Consider the following 16,883-nt stretch of genomic DNA (forward strand, 5'->3'; position numbering starts at 1 on the left):
CATTGCATGGAAGTGAACAGGATGAATTGCAGCGGGGAGAAGCAAACAAACTTCAAATATACCATAAGTGTTCTAATAGAGAACAGTACAGTATATTACATTTAATCCAGATAGACAGATACATGCATCACCTGTTCTCCATCAGAACTCTGGAAAGAAGTTGTGTAGAGGATGTGAGATGACTAATGATTAGGGGTGTAACGGTACATGTATACGTACCGAAATTTTTCTAATTCTATTTTGCGTGCGGAACACAGTTAAAATCGGAGTTCTCTCAGGAACGCATTAAGTTGGCGGACCGTGATTTTGTTTAGTCTGCACCTTGCACTTTGACTTTTAATTATTATTAAACTCAAGGTCCAAGAATTTCCCCTAAAATGAATCTATTAAAGTGAATTGAATTAATTGGATTTATTCCATTTAATTTTTATAAAATATCAAAATATTTTATATTATTCATAAAAGCAGACATTTTATTTAAAATTGTTTTAAATATGTAAACGGTTTAAATGTTAATAAAAAACGACAAACAATTTTATTTGCTGCATTCTTTCCCCCCGAACTATAACGAAATTGGACCGAACCGTAACTTAAAAACCAAAATACGTACCAAACCGTGAATTTTGTTTAACGTTACACCCCTATTAATGATGTATGTAAACATCTGATTTACGTTTAATTGTGCATTCTCACCATGTCTCGTGAAACTATATAAACATCTGGTTTGGTCACAAGCTGACATGCATGCAAACTTATACAGACTTTAAAAATGTCCTTTTTGACTGATTTAATTGTTAGTATAACTGTGTTACACACTAACTTACACACCACACGAAGTTTTAAACATAAATGTATGTAATATTTATGTGATTCACGCAAATACTCGCCAAGATGGACATTTCTGGACATTATTTTGTCTGCAGGATTGAGGAAATGTACCAGTGTGCATGTGTTCTGATGATAGTGCAGAATAGAAAATTCTAATGAAATGGCATTAATTCTGGTTGTTTTAACCCAGGATTATTAATAAGTTTTCTAGTCTGCAATTTTGCAAATTCTCAGTTTATTCCCATTAATTGCCATGGAAAGATTCCAGTCTTAAAAATTCCCATAATTTTGCAGCCCAATGCAAAACACAATTTGCCTTTATTTCAAAACCCCAGGAAAAACATAATTCACAGGGGGAAAAAAATCCACAGGGTAATTTTATGAGGGTAATATTGATGCTTCTGCAGGCAGTGCAGCATTTGACTTGTTGAATTGGGTGTCTTGATTTAGTAATTGCATTCATTCTCGCTGTTCGATTTTCCTGTCTGTGATGCAGTTATACTGTGCTTCTGTAGAATATTAAAGGTTCCTATAGATGTTGCATTATAATGACGTTATTAAGAGGTGGACTGATTCAGGTAGGACACTGTTAAAGACCTAGGTGTCAAAAAAAAACATGGCCTGCCATTGATATATACTACAGACACACATTTGACACGCGTGAGATTCTTTACTCACCGGAAGTTCCACCATCCTTGATGTCCTCTGGCTGACTCTCCTGGGACACTGTGTAACCTCCAAGCTCCTCGACCTCAACATCAGTATCATGTGTTGTCTCTCTCCGTGTATTCAGGTCCTGTTTCCCGTGCTCTCCACAATGCATCTCCTGCAAGATCTCGGGTTTGCTCAGGTCTTCCTGTAAATCTTCATCAGCAGCATTAGGAACTTCAGGTTGATCGTCCTCCCGCGAGTTTGTCACCAACTCATCTTCAGAAGGAGAGTCGAGAAGTGGATAAATTCTGTCCCACTCCGGGGATGAGTTCTCATCATCTACAGCCTGCACACACACACACACACACACACACACACACTTACTTTACTGAAACCAACTACATATGAGTAAAATCAAGAAAAAAGAGGTATACTAGAAATTAGATCTAAGATAAAGATAAGATCTGCATTTCATGCTCGCTGTCGGAATATACCATCCCCTGAGATACCAGTGATCTGCACCTCTTCTGCTCTCCAGACCTGCCTGTTGGAGTTCTCATTAGTTGGAAACCACACGTTGATTTTGGGATTTCTTTATTTAACTTTTAAGGATGGAACCTCCAGCATTAGCAGTAAAGCTCTAACTGTTTCACTTGAGTCTTTTAGTTTACACATTATGGTTTCTCTGGTACGTGACAAACAGCATTATTCTGTGCATACGCATAGCTGCTCTGCAGATATTGCTTTGAGGATGTTCCTCAATGTTAAATGCAGTGGTGGATGAAGTCGACTGCTCCTGTACAAAGTGGTATTGAAAAGTTGCGAGACTTGTGGTGTGTAACACACAGTCACAGGGAGCACCAAGCTGCATAAATCAGTGTGCCAGAAGACATCATCCGGTCATCTTGAGCTGTGCAACTGGTGCTATTCTGACCACGTGCACACCCTTTCGTTGAGCTCTCCTTACACGCGAGTATCTCGCCGGAAACAACACTATCTCAGTTCTGCACCTGCCCTAATCACCAGATTTGGCTCCTGTAACTTCGCCCTCTACCAGAAGATGAACATCCGGTTTAAAGGTCGCAGTTTTGACATTACTGCGGAGATCCGGCGCAAATCGCAAAAGGAGGATCTTGACACGCTGGACATATTGTAGAAGTGTCAGGAACGCTGGGAACGCTCTACTGCTGTGCAAGGGGACTATTTTGAAGGTGATAGTGTGTAAATGTAGATAAATAAAGTACTGAACTTTATGGTAAACAGAGCTCATCTTGAAACTTTTTGATACCACCTTGTATTTGGGTAAAGGTTTTAATCCCATGGCCTAATAGACCAACAAATATATTCAACAAGGAATAAGAAAAAAATTAAAAATCACTTCACACACATGCTTTTAAAGACAAAGCATCTACTTCCATGTGCTAAGAGTAAGTGAGCTTGTTGATAATAATCCTAAAACCTATTTTCCCAGGGTCGGGTAGTTCGGGTTGCATAGCCTACCTGTGGCAGGTCAGTCTGAGTGCTGGCGTCCCTGTGGTCCTGACGAATCTTTAGCTGGTGGTCCAGCTCCTCACGTAACAGCAGCTTGTGATTTTCCTGTTCCTGCAGCCTACAAAAGACACACACACGTTTTGAATTCACACACAAACATCTATATTGTTTAATAAACTAGTAAGTTTTTCGTCACATCTCAGAAACCCACCACTCACTATGAATTTGCTGACCAGCTTCTACAACTCATCCAACTACCTGCTGAGGTTTAGCCCTTGCACATTAGTTCTAACTAAACTGAGCAGATTAGTAGCACCTTAATGCTGAAAAGCTGCATTGCATTCTGGGACTTTTGAACTGGAAACATCCAGACCTCCATCAGTTCTCTTCTATTAATGCAAACAAACACCTTTTCGGATGATACATCTCCACCCAGCACACGGCAGGCACCAGAATCACTAAACCCCACACAAATATTTTAGTATAAACAAATTTTTGTGTGTTTCAGGGTGGAGTTAAAATGGAAGTTCTCACTCTAATGACAGTAACAGTCTCCACCTGGCTTTATCTCCAGGTCTGCTTTTTTTTTTTTTACTGTAAACATTTCGTATGTGTCTCAACTGCCATGAACTCTAAATGAACTAAAAACTCCCTGAATAGAAATAGGATGGAGAATCAGAGGAAAGGGGGCAACTAGTAAATTTAAATGTGCACATGGAGCTCTGACCTATGAAGGAAGACCATCACTATAGAGCAGAATTAACTGAATCAAGCAGCTCTTTACACCACGACATGATTGAAGATCCTGCAGAACAATACGTCAAATAAAAATCTTGATCCTTTGAACCTTATATAAAAGAAAACATGTTCTGATAAACCGTTTCCCCACCATGACCACACCGTTTTCTCACTATCTGGAGAATTCCACTTACCTGACAGAGAGGTGCAGGATCTCGGTGCGTGAGCGCCTCATGTTGCTGGACATCTTCAGCAGCTCCTTCTCCAGCGAGCCTGTGTACTGCTTCAGCTGCTCGAGGCCGTGAGTCCACTCGCTACGCCTCTGCTCCAGCTGAACCCGCAGGCCCTGTGACCCCGAGTGACCCCGAGTTTCATTAATACAAACCCAAAATCAAATAAATCATTAAACAAACAAAACCAGATTCAGATGTTCGCTTACTGCAGCATCAGTGACTCAGAATGAAGTGAGGGAGATGGAGCTGTATGATTAAGATCAGTGTGAACGTGTGCGAGTGTGTCCGAGTGCGTGTGTGTGTGTGTGCGCTCGCACACATGCGTAGGCTGGTTCTGATACGTAATGTGAAGGAGAGCAGCATCGGAGCGTTGGGAGTTTGGAAGTTCAACAAAACTTGGCTTCATTAACTATGTATTCAGGTTTGTGCAATTCCTACACAAAGAAATCTCTATACATGGTGGATCAAAGTGAGGTACAATTAAATATCAAAAAATTGAGAGATAAAATTAAAAGTAATAAAAAAACACACAAGCATAGAAAAACATTTTTGGAGACAGGTACAAAAATTAGAGTGGGAAAAAAAAATTATTGGTAATTAAAGACTAAACCTGTAAAAAACAATTGACTGAATTTTTAACGTTAGAATTGTAGATTTTTTTTATTTAATACTTGTTAATTTGTATGCAAATTAAAAAAAAAAAAAAAATGTATTGCTTTACTTTTACTAGAACATAACTTAAAAACTTTCTTTCCTACAAAAAAAGTAACAGTAAAAAAAAAAAAAAAAAAAAAAAAAAAGGGTTTAGAATAAATAAGTTTTTTTTTATTTTATTGGAGCACCTACCTTTTTATTAATCATCTAATTCTATCGGCACATTAAGGCATTATCTGAAATGTTGTATCTTTTTCACACAATTGTATAGGATTTGTATAGTCTAAAGATGAGATAGAATAAAATCTTGCGTTCACTTGAACCTCCTCCATCATTGCAATGCCCCAGTGCACAAAGTGAGCTCCTTTAAGATATGGTTTGCATGATTTGGAGAAAAAGATCTCAAATGGCCTGCTATAGCGCTCTAATCTTAGCCTACATAAGTACCTGACTTCACTAACACCCTTGTGGCTAATGAACACAAATGCCTGCAAGCACACTCCAAAATCTAGTGGATCTTCTCATAAGAGTGGAGGGAATTACAAGAGCAAATTGGGAATAAATGTGGAAGGCGATGCTCTAAGCAGTGTCTTAAACCTGATGCAGGAGGTTAAAGATTTTATGCGAGATGCAATGGAACCGATTAAATGACTTGTGAAGCATGGTGGTGGAGGCACACAGGTTTTATATCCTTCTTAATAATTTTCCTTTCCTGCAATCAACTCCTCTGTGAATGAAATCTAATTTCATATCACAGCACTGTTGGGTTCTCGCCGAACACAGATTTTGAATTCTAAATATTAATTACTCATGCGCTATAAAATGTTATTTCTAATTTGCATTACATGCTTAAAAACATTTTGCATCCTTCAATATTTATGCATTTATACAGTAACAGATACATGATATTTTAGATTACATTTTCTTTCAATCATCAGAAAAAGATTTTTTTTCTTAATATTTTATTCTTATTTTTAAGTCACACTGTAAAGCATGGTAAACTACATAAAAAAAAAAATATTTAAAAAAAAAAGTTTTTAAATATTAAATAAAACAACGTACAATACGATAAAACAATATAATATAATATAAACTAGGCCTTTTTTAGGTCATTTAGCTTTAGAATAATGGATTGTACATTTATATTATGTGATGTTATGATTGATATGTGCTGCCCTATAGGGCTCATATAACAAAGTTTAACATGCAAATATGTAGCGAAAATAACTCAATTTGAACTTTAAAAAGATAGACATCAAGGTGGCCTCCGTTTCGGCACTAAAAATTAAACATGGATGAGGAGAAACACTGGCTTCAGTCGAATCAATACAACGTTTATATGACGACGACACTGCACTGCACCTCTGACTCGTGGGAATTTGACCATGAGCTGTGTGGGCGACTTCAGGACAAGATTGTTAACTAGTAGGAAAAAAATTTTCATGTCGTTCCGCTCCATGTTTCCTTTTTTTCCACACACACTCGAGCCGGGCAAGCACTCAGTTACGTAATGTCGTCAGAGAGGAAAGCGGAGAGAATGGCGATCTTATATAATCTTCAAAGCGTTTTCTATCCTTCTCCTGGTTTTTTGTCCATTAAAAGATTTTTTAATTAATCCTAGTTATATACAATGCATTAGGATGTGCTTATTGTTACTATAGTAACAGCTTTTTCACACACACTTGGAAGTACTGGGAGGATCAGCAGCGGTGGTTCATTTTTATTTTTTATAAACTTGCACATTATTAATGCTGTTTGCACTCTGTTGTCTCTTGTTGATTGCAAGGTTTCTTGTCCTAACCTTCATTATCTGTGCACACACCTTCATATTTAGGCACTGTTTACTTGCACTGAACTGGTCTCTACTCTCTCATCTACACTTTTTATGGAACTCAAAGTTAAATCTGATCTACTCTAATCCATCAATTCATCATGCTTTATAGATTTTTTCCAGTTCATCTGCAGCAGTAATACATTTGAACAAACTGACTACTACCCCTTTAAAGTGTAAGGAATGATAAAGTCTCCATAAACTAAACAAGGTTTTCATACAGATTATTGTGCTCACCTGGAGCCTGGGGTCAGTGTTAGTGTCCTGTTCTTCTTGATTCTTCTGAAAGTCTGGAAGTGCCGTGAGAACCTCCAGCATGTGCTCTTTTATCTCTTGGCTCTGAAACACCACACACAAACATTTATTTAGCATTCTGTATTCTCCAAACTATTTTGCATCATTATTTGCAATAATACTGAGGATAGTTAATCGAATCTTGAAATGCAATCTAGAACCAGGTAGGATAGGAAATGTAGTTACAGTGTGAATGTTGCACTTTTTTTACCCTAAAATAAGTGAAAAAGTGTGAAAGGGTTTGGCCAAATTGGAGATTCAAGAATGCTAGAATTACTACTAAATAGATGAGAGAAGAACATCTGTTACACTTTCAGACTTGTACTAAATACTGCAAAATATAGATATAAAAAAATCACTGATATTGTAAATGATATGTATGGTAGTGAAGCATGGTGGTGGGTGCTTTGTGTTAACACACAGCCACATTCTACACATTATTTCACAACATATTTGATGACCATCTGGGAAATCTTTCAACATCAACACCGACAGTTCCGGAACTTTTTTTTTTTTATCTGTGTATTACTGCATCTTGACATACAAAACATTACCAGTCTGTCTGTCAGCATCTTAAACTCCACAGACATCTGCTCAGGTGTTGGACCCTGCAGAAGGAGAAGAACCTCACGGTCCAAAGTCTCGTCTAGGGGTGAGGCCATGCAGATGGAGGATAAATGCTCTGCCCCCTACATATGCAGGTTGTAAATGAAAAGAAAATTGCCCCATAAATGATCAATACACTTTTTAAAGAAGGGACTGCATTAACATTTATAAAAAAAAAAAAAAAGTGATGTTGGTATTAATCATGCTTTTCATCCGTGCTCAGTATTCAATAGATGTTTTAATTGTGCTGTTTTGGGAGCAGATGGAGATTAAGTGTGTGTGGGAGTTGAGTGTGTTTCAGCCACTCAAATTAACAGACAGATAATCTTTTGTTTGCTCACACACCTCGGGTAGATTCTGTTGCGCCAGGGCCAGCTCGGTCTCCAGGGAACCTGAACTCATCTGATTCAGTCTGTATGCCACCGAGAGGGACAGACCAGGACTACACACACACACACACACACACACACACACACACACACACACACACACACACACACACACACACACACACACACACACACGCACTTTGACCACCGATCAGTTCTTTAAAACTAAGCAAATCGCACTTGTGGGTCCAAGAGCACCTCGGCAATGGTGTCTTGCTTTACCTAAGAATGAGCAACTATCAGAAAGTGAATCGACATCTACATCGACTCCACAACAAAAATGTGGGTTTTTTTATGTTAGATTTAATAAAAATGTGTGAAGGAAGAAATTATTTCATTGTTCACACAATTAAAGCAGAAAAAATTTGAAGAATTTCTTTTGAAGATTATTTGGTGTATCTGAGTTTATCTGTTCTTCACAGCCTGAATAGTTTGTTTTTATGGCAAGTCATCCTAAAGGTAATCATCATCTTCAGAGGCCAATAATAAAGCTATTCAAGAGCCAATCATTTTGAAACCCGTGTTTTCGGCAGGTTCGGAATAAACCCGTCCTGCCCCCCAACCCGTACACAATGCTCTCTAATAGACGAATGCGTTTTCTTCACCGTGTGTATGCTCTTACATGGCCATGTCTGGCTGCAGCAGCTGCATCTGTCTCTCCAGCTTGTTCTTCTCTGCTCTCAGTAACTAAAAGAAGAACCCATGAATTTAACAATTAATTTACACAAGACAATCACAATGTGTGTGTGTGTGTGTTTTACTTCAGTGACTGATGAATACTCCATAACTGCAGCCTTCAGCTCCTCAATCTGCCTCATTTTCTGGAAAGTACAAGACAAGTACAAGAAGCTGTGATGTCCAGAATAGCAAATATCTGATATTAGCAACCGGTTTATTAGGAAAACCTGCTAATTTAAGATCATTATTCAAAATCAGCCAACCATGTGGCAACTGGGCACATCATAAAATCACAAAAATACACTTCTTGGATACGAAAGGCAAAATAACATCCAGTTTTTGCCAGACACAAACACCCTGCTGAAAAGAGAGACCAGACAAGGACACTTAGACTAGTTCAAGTCAACAGCTAAATTTGGTGTGCAATGAGCAGATAGCATCTCAACATGTCATACCCTGAAGTAGATGATCCAATACAGCAGAATACCATATCAGGTATCACTCCTAAAGCTACACTGGGCACAGACTAGGCCATACTGGAGTGAGAATTTGTCATGTTTATCCAGTTTAGGTAAATCTGTGCTTATTTCAGCCTTGGATTAAAAAAATTTACACAAACACTAATTTCCTGTATACAAATTAAGAAGTAAAGATGAAGGGAGACTGACATTAAATAAATGTTTGTTTACAAATTTGTTCATTAAAATAATGGCTATTCTGCCATTTATTTTAATGGAGTAAAATTTGTGGCCTAGTGGTCATTAGAGGTACTGCATCCATTATTCATCATACTATGGAGGGAAAAAAAGATTACGTGAATCCTGCTGGTCCAAACCAAGACACAAGATGGATGAATGCACGGATAGAAAAAAAAAAAGTAAAAACAAACAAAACAAGAATAAAGAAACAATCCTAGGAGCAGACTGACCTCCTGAATTAAGGTGTGCTTCTCACTCATGGCAGCGTCAAAGGAATGAGTCTGGGCCTGAGAAACACACACAGACTTAGTGTTCTTACCATATAAAAGTGAATAGACAGAATAAGCTAAAGTGATATATCAGTGAATGAAAAGCACCTGCAAGTCAGCATTGAGCTCAAAAAGCATCTTTATCTTCTTCTGAAGCTCATCCAACTCCACAGACACCTTCATGTTCTTATTACCAAGGGATGAAAGCGAAGGAAAGCATCTGAATCTTGTATTTTGTACAGAACGATAAGAAAATGACCCATTCTCTAACGAAATAATACTTATAAAAAATGTTTCAAAATATAATTTTATCTTAATTATTAATAAGAAAGATTGAAATAGTTTTGTCCTAAAAATATGCTAGCATTATGTAGCATTTGTCAAAAATTTATTTTTTAAATATGGCAAGCTAATGAATGTAAAACAAAGTATGAATAAGAGTAATCATTATCGTAATGCGATTTATTTTGGTGATAAACAACAGGAGGAACAACTTAACCTTTTTTGATTTAAAAAATATTTAATTATTCTAGTTACATACACACATATCTTCTGACTTCAACTCTCTCTCTCAGTCCATAAGAGGGTGCCCATAATTTTGAAATCTGAACTTTATACCAAAACATCACCACATAATGAGTTAATTTTAGTACAGGGATTAAAAACATTTTAGCTCAAGTTAAAGATTTTTTGGTTTACTCGAGAGACTTTACCTCATCCTGCAGAGAAGCAATCTTCAAGATCAGAGTTAAGTTCTCTCGCTCCTGCAAACAAACATACATACTCACACGTGTGTGTGTGTGTGTGTGTGTATATATATATACACACACACAAATTTAAAGCTTAATTTAAACTGGAGACTCCTTCCATAAATGTTACAGAAACAAAACACAGAAAAAAAAAGAAACTTGCTAAATAACACAAAAACACTGCTTATTCTGTGAAGGAGTGGTTGCTATAGAAACAGCTTTAGAATAAGAGCATTAATGGAAACCTGTGATTGGGCAAGAAAATAAAGCAGCACCTTCTGACCAATCAGTAGCTGAAAATCAGACTGTGGAATCCACTGCTGACTGTGGGTTTTTTTATATTCTAAAATTATGTGTGACTCTCACCATCTGTTTACTCTGAGCCGAGGCTCGAGCTCGATTCTCCTCTGAAGAGCTTATTGTCAGCTTCATCTCCTCCACTTCCTCCTTCAGCATGCGCTCCTTCTGTAGAAGCTGCTGCCCCCTGCAGGGGGAAAATCCCCAATGCACACAAACAACAAATGCACCACATCAACAAGAGCACAGCAAGCATAACACACATACACCCAGTACCACATCAACATACACACAACAAAACACACTTCCCCCAACATATCACCACAACACCGATACACACCAAGACTCACACGCCTACACACAAGCAATAAAAAAAGAAACGCGAGACAATGACAGAGGGGATATAATGTGAAGAGTTGTACATTTTAGCCTGAGTCTTCAGCTCCTTATTTTCCTCAATGAGTCTCTGGTTGGTTTCTTCTATTGCCTCTGCTGCCTGCTTTAGCTTCCGAACTTCCTCCTGAAGTTTCTGGTTATTAAACTGCAAATCGGCAACGCAGAACACCAAATCTGACGTCTCTCTGCACAACAACAGCGCACAGGATTATATCCTCCAAACAAAGCACAATAAGCTGAGAATCAATAAGCTGGTGCTTTAGTGACATTTATAGATCCTGTAACAAAAGCAAATACAGGAACTAACTGGTTTTTGGTGTCACATTTGTTTTTTGGGACAAACAAACAAAAACATTACATTACATTGTCATTTAAAAAAAAAAAATTTTTACAATTTCTGTGGAACAAAAGCAATAAAACACGTTGCGATGTCCATCTATTGATTCACCATGTTCTTTCCCCAAACTGTTATCAATAAGTTTGATGTCTTTGGATGTGGCAACATTAAATGGCTCCTTAACCTAGGAGACCCAAACCTGTTCCAGCATGACAATACTCCTGTGCACAAAGCCAGCTCCATGTGGTTATGCCTTACATGGGTTGGAGTGGAAGATCTCCTTGCTATAGAGCTCTGACCCTTTTGGGATGAATAAACACCGACTGCACCCCAGGCCTCCTCACCTCACATACAACAATACCTGACTTCACGAAAGCCCTTGTGTCTAAATGAGCCTAAATCTCCATACACACACTCCAAAATCTAATGGAACATCTTCCCAGAAAAGTGGAGATTTTAATAACAGCAACTTGTTTGGGGATCAACACCTCTTTCAGGTGCCCACAAACTTTTTTTTCCATACACGTACACATATATAAATAAATACATAAATAAAACACACATTACATATACTTCTACTTTTCTATTGCCCACCCCTGTATAGTGAGAGAGACAGAGAGAGAACACACATACAGCTCAGCTCTGGAAGCTTCTCCTCCAAAAGCCTCCAGGCTTCCTGAAGTCATATTCAGCATAAATGATCTCTTAGCTACAAAAAGAAAGAAAAGAAACACATACACAAAATATTAAATGAGCACACTGAGAAGAGAAAAAAAAAAAAAAGTAATTATTTCATCAAATATAAAAATTCATTGGAAACTCTGAGATCTGAGTTACCAGCAAAACTATCTGGCAGTTTGACTGATTCCTGATTGACATCATCTTTACTGTTCTTCCTGAGAGAAAGGAACGGAAATCACGTGAAAAAAAAAAAGGCGCACAGACACACACACTATCACAACCAACACACACACACACACAGTCATACCCGATACAGTCTCCAATAAAAAAAAAGAAAAGTATGACCGTTTCTCCTCGTGCTATGTGAGGAATTCGTACGTACACCTGGTTGCGGCAGTCTTCAATCCACTCCTTCATAATAGCATGGTAGGTGTCCAGGTCAATGGAGATGTCCTTGTGTTCAGGGTCCAGCATGTTACACAGCTCCTCCAGGCCGCTGTCCTCAGAACTACGACTCGTTGTGTGTCTCAGATAGTCCACGATGTGAGACACGTACACTTTACCTACAAACAAAATAATATAAACGTCTAAAGCATGTCAATGACCTACCAAAAGGTATTATTTAAGCCTAACAGGCTAACATAGATTTCATAGCATGGCCAGGAAACAAAAAGTTATAAGCATAAAGAAAATGCTCAGGTTTTATTCAGTATAATGCATCTGAGTGCAGTATAAACCATGTGCTTTTATTTATTTTTTTGCTTTATTATTTAGTAGTTTAGAAAAAGGATCTCAAAACTGTCTGAAATGATGCTAGCTACTTAGCTAAACCTACGCTAGCTAATCAGTTTGCAAGAAATGAGATTTATACACTCATAGCAGAAGCCCGGTGGTGTAACGTATTTGAGTAGTGTTTATTGCTTACTTTCCAGTTTCATCAAAGATATAAGCAACTTTTCCTCTCTACTCAACTACATTTATAATTCAACACAAGTACATTTTACTCCACTATATTTGGATTGACAATGAATGTTACCAATTACATTTTGCACCTCATAAAGAAGTCATTAAGGCTTAACACTCCCCTGTACAAATCTGCTGCCCATGAGCGACTTTTTTTAACGCAGACGACCTCATTTTTAGTCTAAAAAGAGCTTGAATTAATTCTAAAAACTTTGAGAGCCAGCTTTTGTTAAAGTTGAATACAAAATATTGTCTCTCTCTGAGACTGAGAGTGGCACTAAATAAGTCAGAGCAGCATATCTGATTTTACTTTAATATTATTCACTTTCATTTTACTTTTCCATTGAATTCTAATTGTTTGTGACATGATATTATTTGATTTGTTTTTCATTTGAAGATCCATATTTTGGAAGATTGCATTGCTACGCTCGCTTTTTTTTTTTTTTTTTTTTTTTCTGAGCGACTTGTTTGTTCTTTGTTTCATCCTGGCATTTCGAGGAGATGATCTTGGTTTATGCAGCTTTAAAGGTGTACAATTTGATACGTAATTTAGGAAATAAAATCTCACAAACCCTTGGCTTTTCACTAATATGTCTTGGTATCGAGGACTAATGCATCTTTGAGCCTACGTTCAATATGAGTCAGAAACTCAAATACTGTTCAAATCAGACACATTAAGACTTTTATTCAAGTCATATTGGAATCGAAGTCTTTAAACTTGTGATGGAGTACGTTTTGCAGTAAGGTATCTGTACTTTTACTCAAGTAGGATTTTCAGGTATTCTGTACTCAGGTACACCTCTGGAGAAGTCACCTATCAACACCACTTGGTTTTTTAGCAACAGCACCAAGTTAAAATATTTCAGCATTTATTGTCATGCAAAAAATAAAATATAAAGACATTGTTCAGAACTGCAAAGGGTCTTTTTATTCCCATCCACTTACATTATATAAACAAAATGTGATTTTCTAAATTTTAGAAAACAGGGTGTACTTTACACAACCTCCAGCTGTGTGAACTTTTATCTGGAAAGAAGGAGTTTTAAAGCTGTGGCAAGAGGCAGAAATAGTGTGTGTGTGTGTGTGTGTGTGATACCTCTGCACTGGGTATCGCAGGCCTGGAAAATGGTATCGAGCAGATCCTCTTCACAAATCAGACTCACTTCAGCCAAACTCTCTTTCTTGGATTCATATGGCAAAGCAGCACCTGATGAAACACAAACCACCAAGCCAACAATCACGACTTAATCAAGACACATCAGTAAGGATTACTTCAGCAAATCTTAAAAGTAGTACTTTAGGGATTACAAACCTATCCACATCAACAGTAGAGCAGCGGTTACAGGTTTTGATCTTCTACACATTTGCTTGGAATTAGCACAAAGAAAACCTCACATATTAAAAAGTCTAAGTGGGCAGATGTTGAGGCACTAGTAAAGGCGTATGTATATGCATCACGTAAATAAGGTGGAGGAACCACCTTATTTTCATTTTTTTTATATTAGCTTACATACCATCTCCCATTGAGAGTCTCTTGACCACCAGGGCTGGATAAGGCAGCTCGCAGTCTAAGATGGTGGACGCATCTGAGGAGCAAAAGTTGAGGTTATAGGAGAGCAGGCCATGCGCCGGGGCTGTGTTCCTGTCCTTGTCTCTGGGGGTTGGAGTGAAGCTAAAGCGAGTATCACTGTTCTGGGTTGCAGGTGTGAAGCTGAAGCGAGCATCACCGCTCTGTATTGCTGGTGTAGAGCAGCTAAGATGCCAGGCTCGGCTGTGCCCGGGTGCTACGCTGTTGTTCTCTGCCAGCTTTCCCAAAGTACTTGTGACAGTGTAAGTTGCATTAACAGGACTGAGGGGTGTTACAGGGACACACAGGGTCCTTCCTGAGACACGGGGTGCACTAGGAGTGAGCACAAGAGGTGAGCTGTTCTGCTCAGCCTCACTTTTGCGCTTCTTCAGGATGGTGTCCAGGTTGCGTCGCAGGCCCGTGTGGGGGCTGTCGTAGCTGCTCGACTGCAGTTTGGGGATCTGGAAGGGAGAGTTGAGTTCCTGGTCACGCCGCTGAATTGTCTGCAGCTTGCGGCAGATGCTGTCGACTGGGTTGTGTCTCCTTGGGGTCACGCCGAACTCCATGATGGAAGAATCCTCGATCTAGAGCAAACACAAAGTTAGACAGATTTGATATTTCTGCATGGACCACATATGCTGTAGACCTCATTCAGATTTTTGAAGGATCTTTAAAGGTTCAAAAAAGCATCTGATAACTGGCCATCTGTCTCACATCAATGTGACTTCCTGTCCATTCTAAAGTTATAGGACACCTCTTTTAGTCCAGAATTCATCATGTGCACAACGAAAATGCCAGAAAAAGAATAATAAATGGAGTCCAGATTAAAAGAAATAACTAGCTTTTGAAGAAATACAAAACATTTATTAAACACAGGACAGAAACCATCTACAAGGACATTTCTTGGGCCACGTCATATCGAGGAGGGTCAGTCCTGGCTTTAATGCCTGTGCAAATTAAAAGGCTATAATAGAAACCACAAAAAATACAACCTACTAAACAGAATCTCATTTCTTTTCTGCATCTTGGTTAAAAAATAAATGAAATAAAACATTTTGCCTATAATATAAAAATTGGAATGGAGGAGGAAAATCTGATCTGTGTCACTCTAGAGACAGACAGGAATTTTCATGCAAACCAAAACTCCAAACCCAGGGATTTAAAAATAAATAAATAAATAAAAACAGAACCAAGCTATAAAAAGAGACCTTAAATTATAGGTAAAAGCCACTTGAGAGAAGATCAGGAAATAAAAATGCAGTTTGGATACACTACACTCAAATAAACCACTCTTCAGTCTCATGCAGCTTCAGAAGCTGAACCCAGAACGTGCTCTATGTACTTGCCTTTTCTTTTTAATGCTCTTGATGAGTCTTTATTATAAACCTCAGATCAGATATATTTAACTAATCTTAGGCCAGACATCAAACCAAAGGAGCTCAAACTCCTCCAAACAAACGCGTGCACGTATTGCACGCCATAAGAATGTCACGTGCATTTAGAAAAAAAAAAAAGAGAAACGTGTCACGACTGAAAATGATTCACAAGAGTCGGTTCTTTGTATGGAAGTGTCGTTTAGAGTGTCGACTCACCGGTGAATATATTTTTTATTATTATTAAAGTTTTATTTATGGGCATCCAGCGTAAAACATGTGCCAAATCAAATATGCGGATCACAAATGAGAATTTTATACCGGATCGGTCGAGGCCCGGGTTAACAACGACCGCCACAGGTATCGTTAGCCGACAGGGTACCGGTGGAAATTGGGCTCTGTTGGCCGAAGGAGGAGAAGGAGAGGAGGAAGGCGTCTACAGAGACGGCAGGAAAAGGAGCAGTGTAGGAGAGTAGAGGTTCGGGTTGGTACTTTAAATTTTAGTACTATGACGGGTAAAGGGAGAGAGATAGCTGAAATGATGGAGAGGAGAAAGGTAGATGTGTTGTGTGTTCAGGAGACCAAGTGGAAAGGGAGTAAGGCCAGGAACATTGGAGGTGGGTTTAAACTGTTTTATCATGGTGTGGATGGGAAGAGAAATGGTGTAGGGGTGATTCTGAAGGAAGAGTACAGTAAGAGTGTAGTGGAGGTGAAGAGAGTTTCTGATAGGGTGATGATCGTGAAGGTGGAAGTTGAAGGGATGATGATAAATGTCATCAGTGCCTATGCTCCACAAGTTGGCTGTGAGATGGAGGAGAAAGAAAGATTCTGGAGTGAATTAGATGAAGTGGTAGATGGTGTACCTAGGAAAGAACGATTGGTGATTGGGGCAGACTGTAATGGGCATGTAGGTGAAGGGAACAGAGGTGATGAGGAGGTGATGGGTAGGTATGGTTTTAAGGAGAGGAATGTGGAAGGGCAGATGGTGGTAGATTTTGCTAAAAGGATGGAAATGGCAGTGGTGAACACGTATTTTAAGAAGAAGGAGGATCATAGGGTGACGTATAAGAGTGGAGGAAGGTGCACACAGGTGGATTATCTTCTGTGTAGGAGATGCAACCTGAAGGAGATTGGAGACTGTAAGGTGTTGGCGGGGGACA

General features: G+C 38.6%; 1 protein-coding gene across 1 annotated transcript in view; it reads right to left on the bottom strand.

The window, feature by feature from the left end:
• The window catches only part of lrmp (lymphoid-restricted membrane protein), a 32,406-nt gene extending 16,569 nt beyond the window's left edge, over positions 1 to 15,837 (bottom strand). Inside the window, exons 1-19 of the mRNA XM_083527926.1 lie at positions 15,697 to 15,837; positions 14,298 to 14,934; positions 13,880 to 13,990; positions 12,203 to 12,383; positions 11,977 to 12,035; positions 11,773 to 11,848; positions 10,829 to 10,987; positions 10,476 to 10,593; positions 10,074 to 10,124; positions 9,469 to 9,546; positions 9,322 to 9,378; positions 8,477 to 8,536; positions 8,338 to 8,402; positions 7,672 to 7,768; positions 7,275 to 7,409; positions 6,664 to 6,765; positions 3,903 to 4,054; positions 2,980 to 3,088; positions 1,507 to 1,825 (exon numbers count right to left, since the gene is read on the bottom strand). Coding sequence (XP_083384052.1) covers positions 1,507 to 1,825; positions 2,980 to 3,088; positions 3,903 to 4,054; positions 6,664 to 6,765; positions 7,275 to 7,409; positions 7,672 to 7,768; positions 8,338 to 8,402; positions 8,477 to 8,536; positions 9,322 to 9,378; positions 9,469 to 9,546; positions 10,074 to 10,124; positions 10,476 to 10,593; positions 10,829 to 10,987; positions 11,773 to 11,848; positions 11,977 to 12,035; positions 12,203 to 12,383; positions 13,880 to 13,990; positions 14,298 to 14,916 — 2,548 coding nt within the window. The 5' untranslated portion in view covers positions 14,917 to 14,934; positions 15,697 to 15,837. The remainder of the gene's footprint in view (positions 1 to 1,506; positions 1,826 to 2,979; positions 3,089 to 3,902; positions 4,055 to 6,663; positions 6,766 to 7,274; positions 7,410 to 7,671; positions 7,769 to 8,337; positions 8,403 to 8,476; positions 8,537 to 9,321; positions 9,379 to 9,468; positions 9,547 to 10,073; positions 10,125 to 10,475; positions 10,594 to 10,828; positions 10,988 to 11,772; positions 11,849 to 11,976; positions 12,036 to 12,202; positions 12,384 to 13,879; positions 13,991 to 14,297; positions 14,935 to 15,696) is intronic.
• Positions 15,838 to 16,883: the final 1,046 nt, after the last annotated feature.

This window comes from Silurus aristotelis (assembly GCF_946808225.1).
Source record: "Silurus aristotelis genome assembly, chromosome: 24".
Lineage (NCBI taxonomy): Eukaryota > Metazoa > Chordata > Actinopteri > Siluriformes > Siluridae > Silurus > Silurus aristotelis.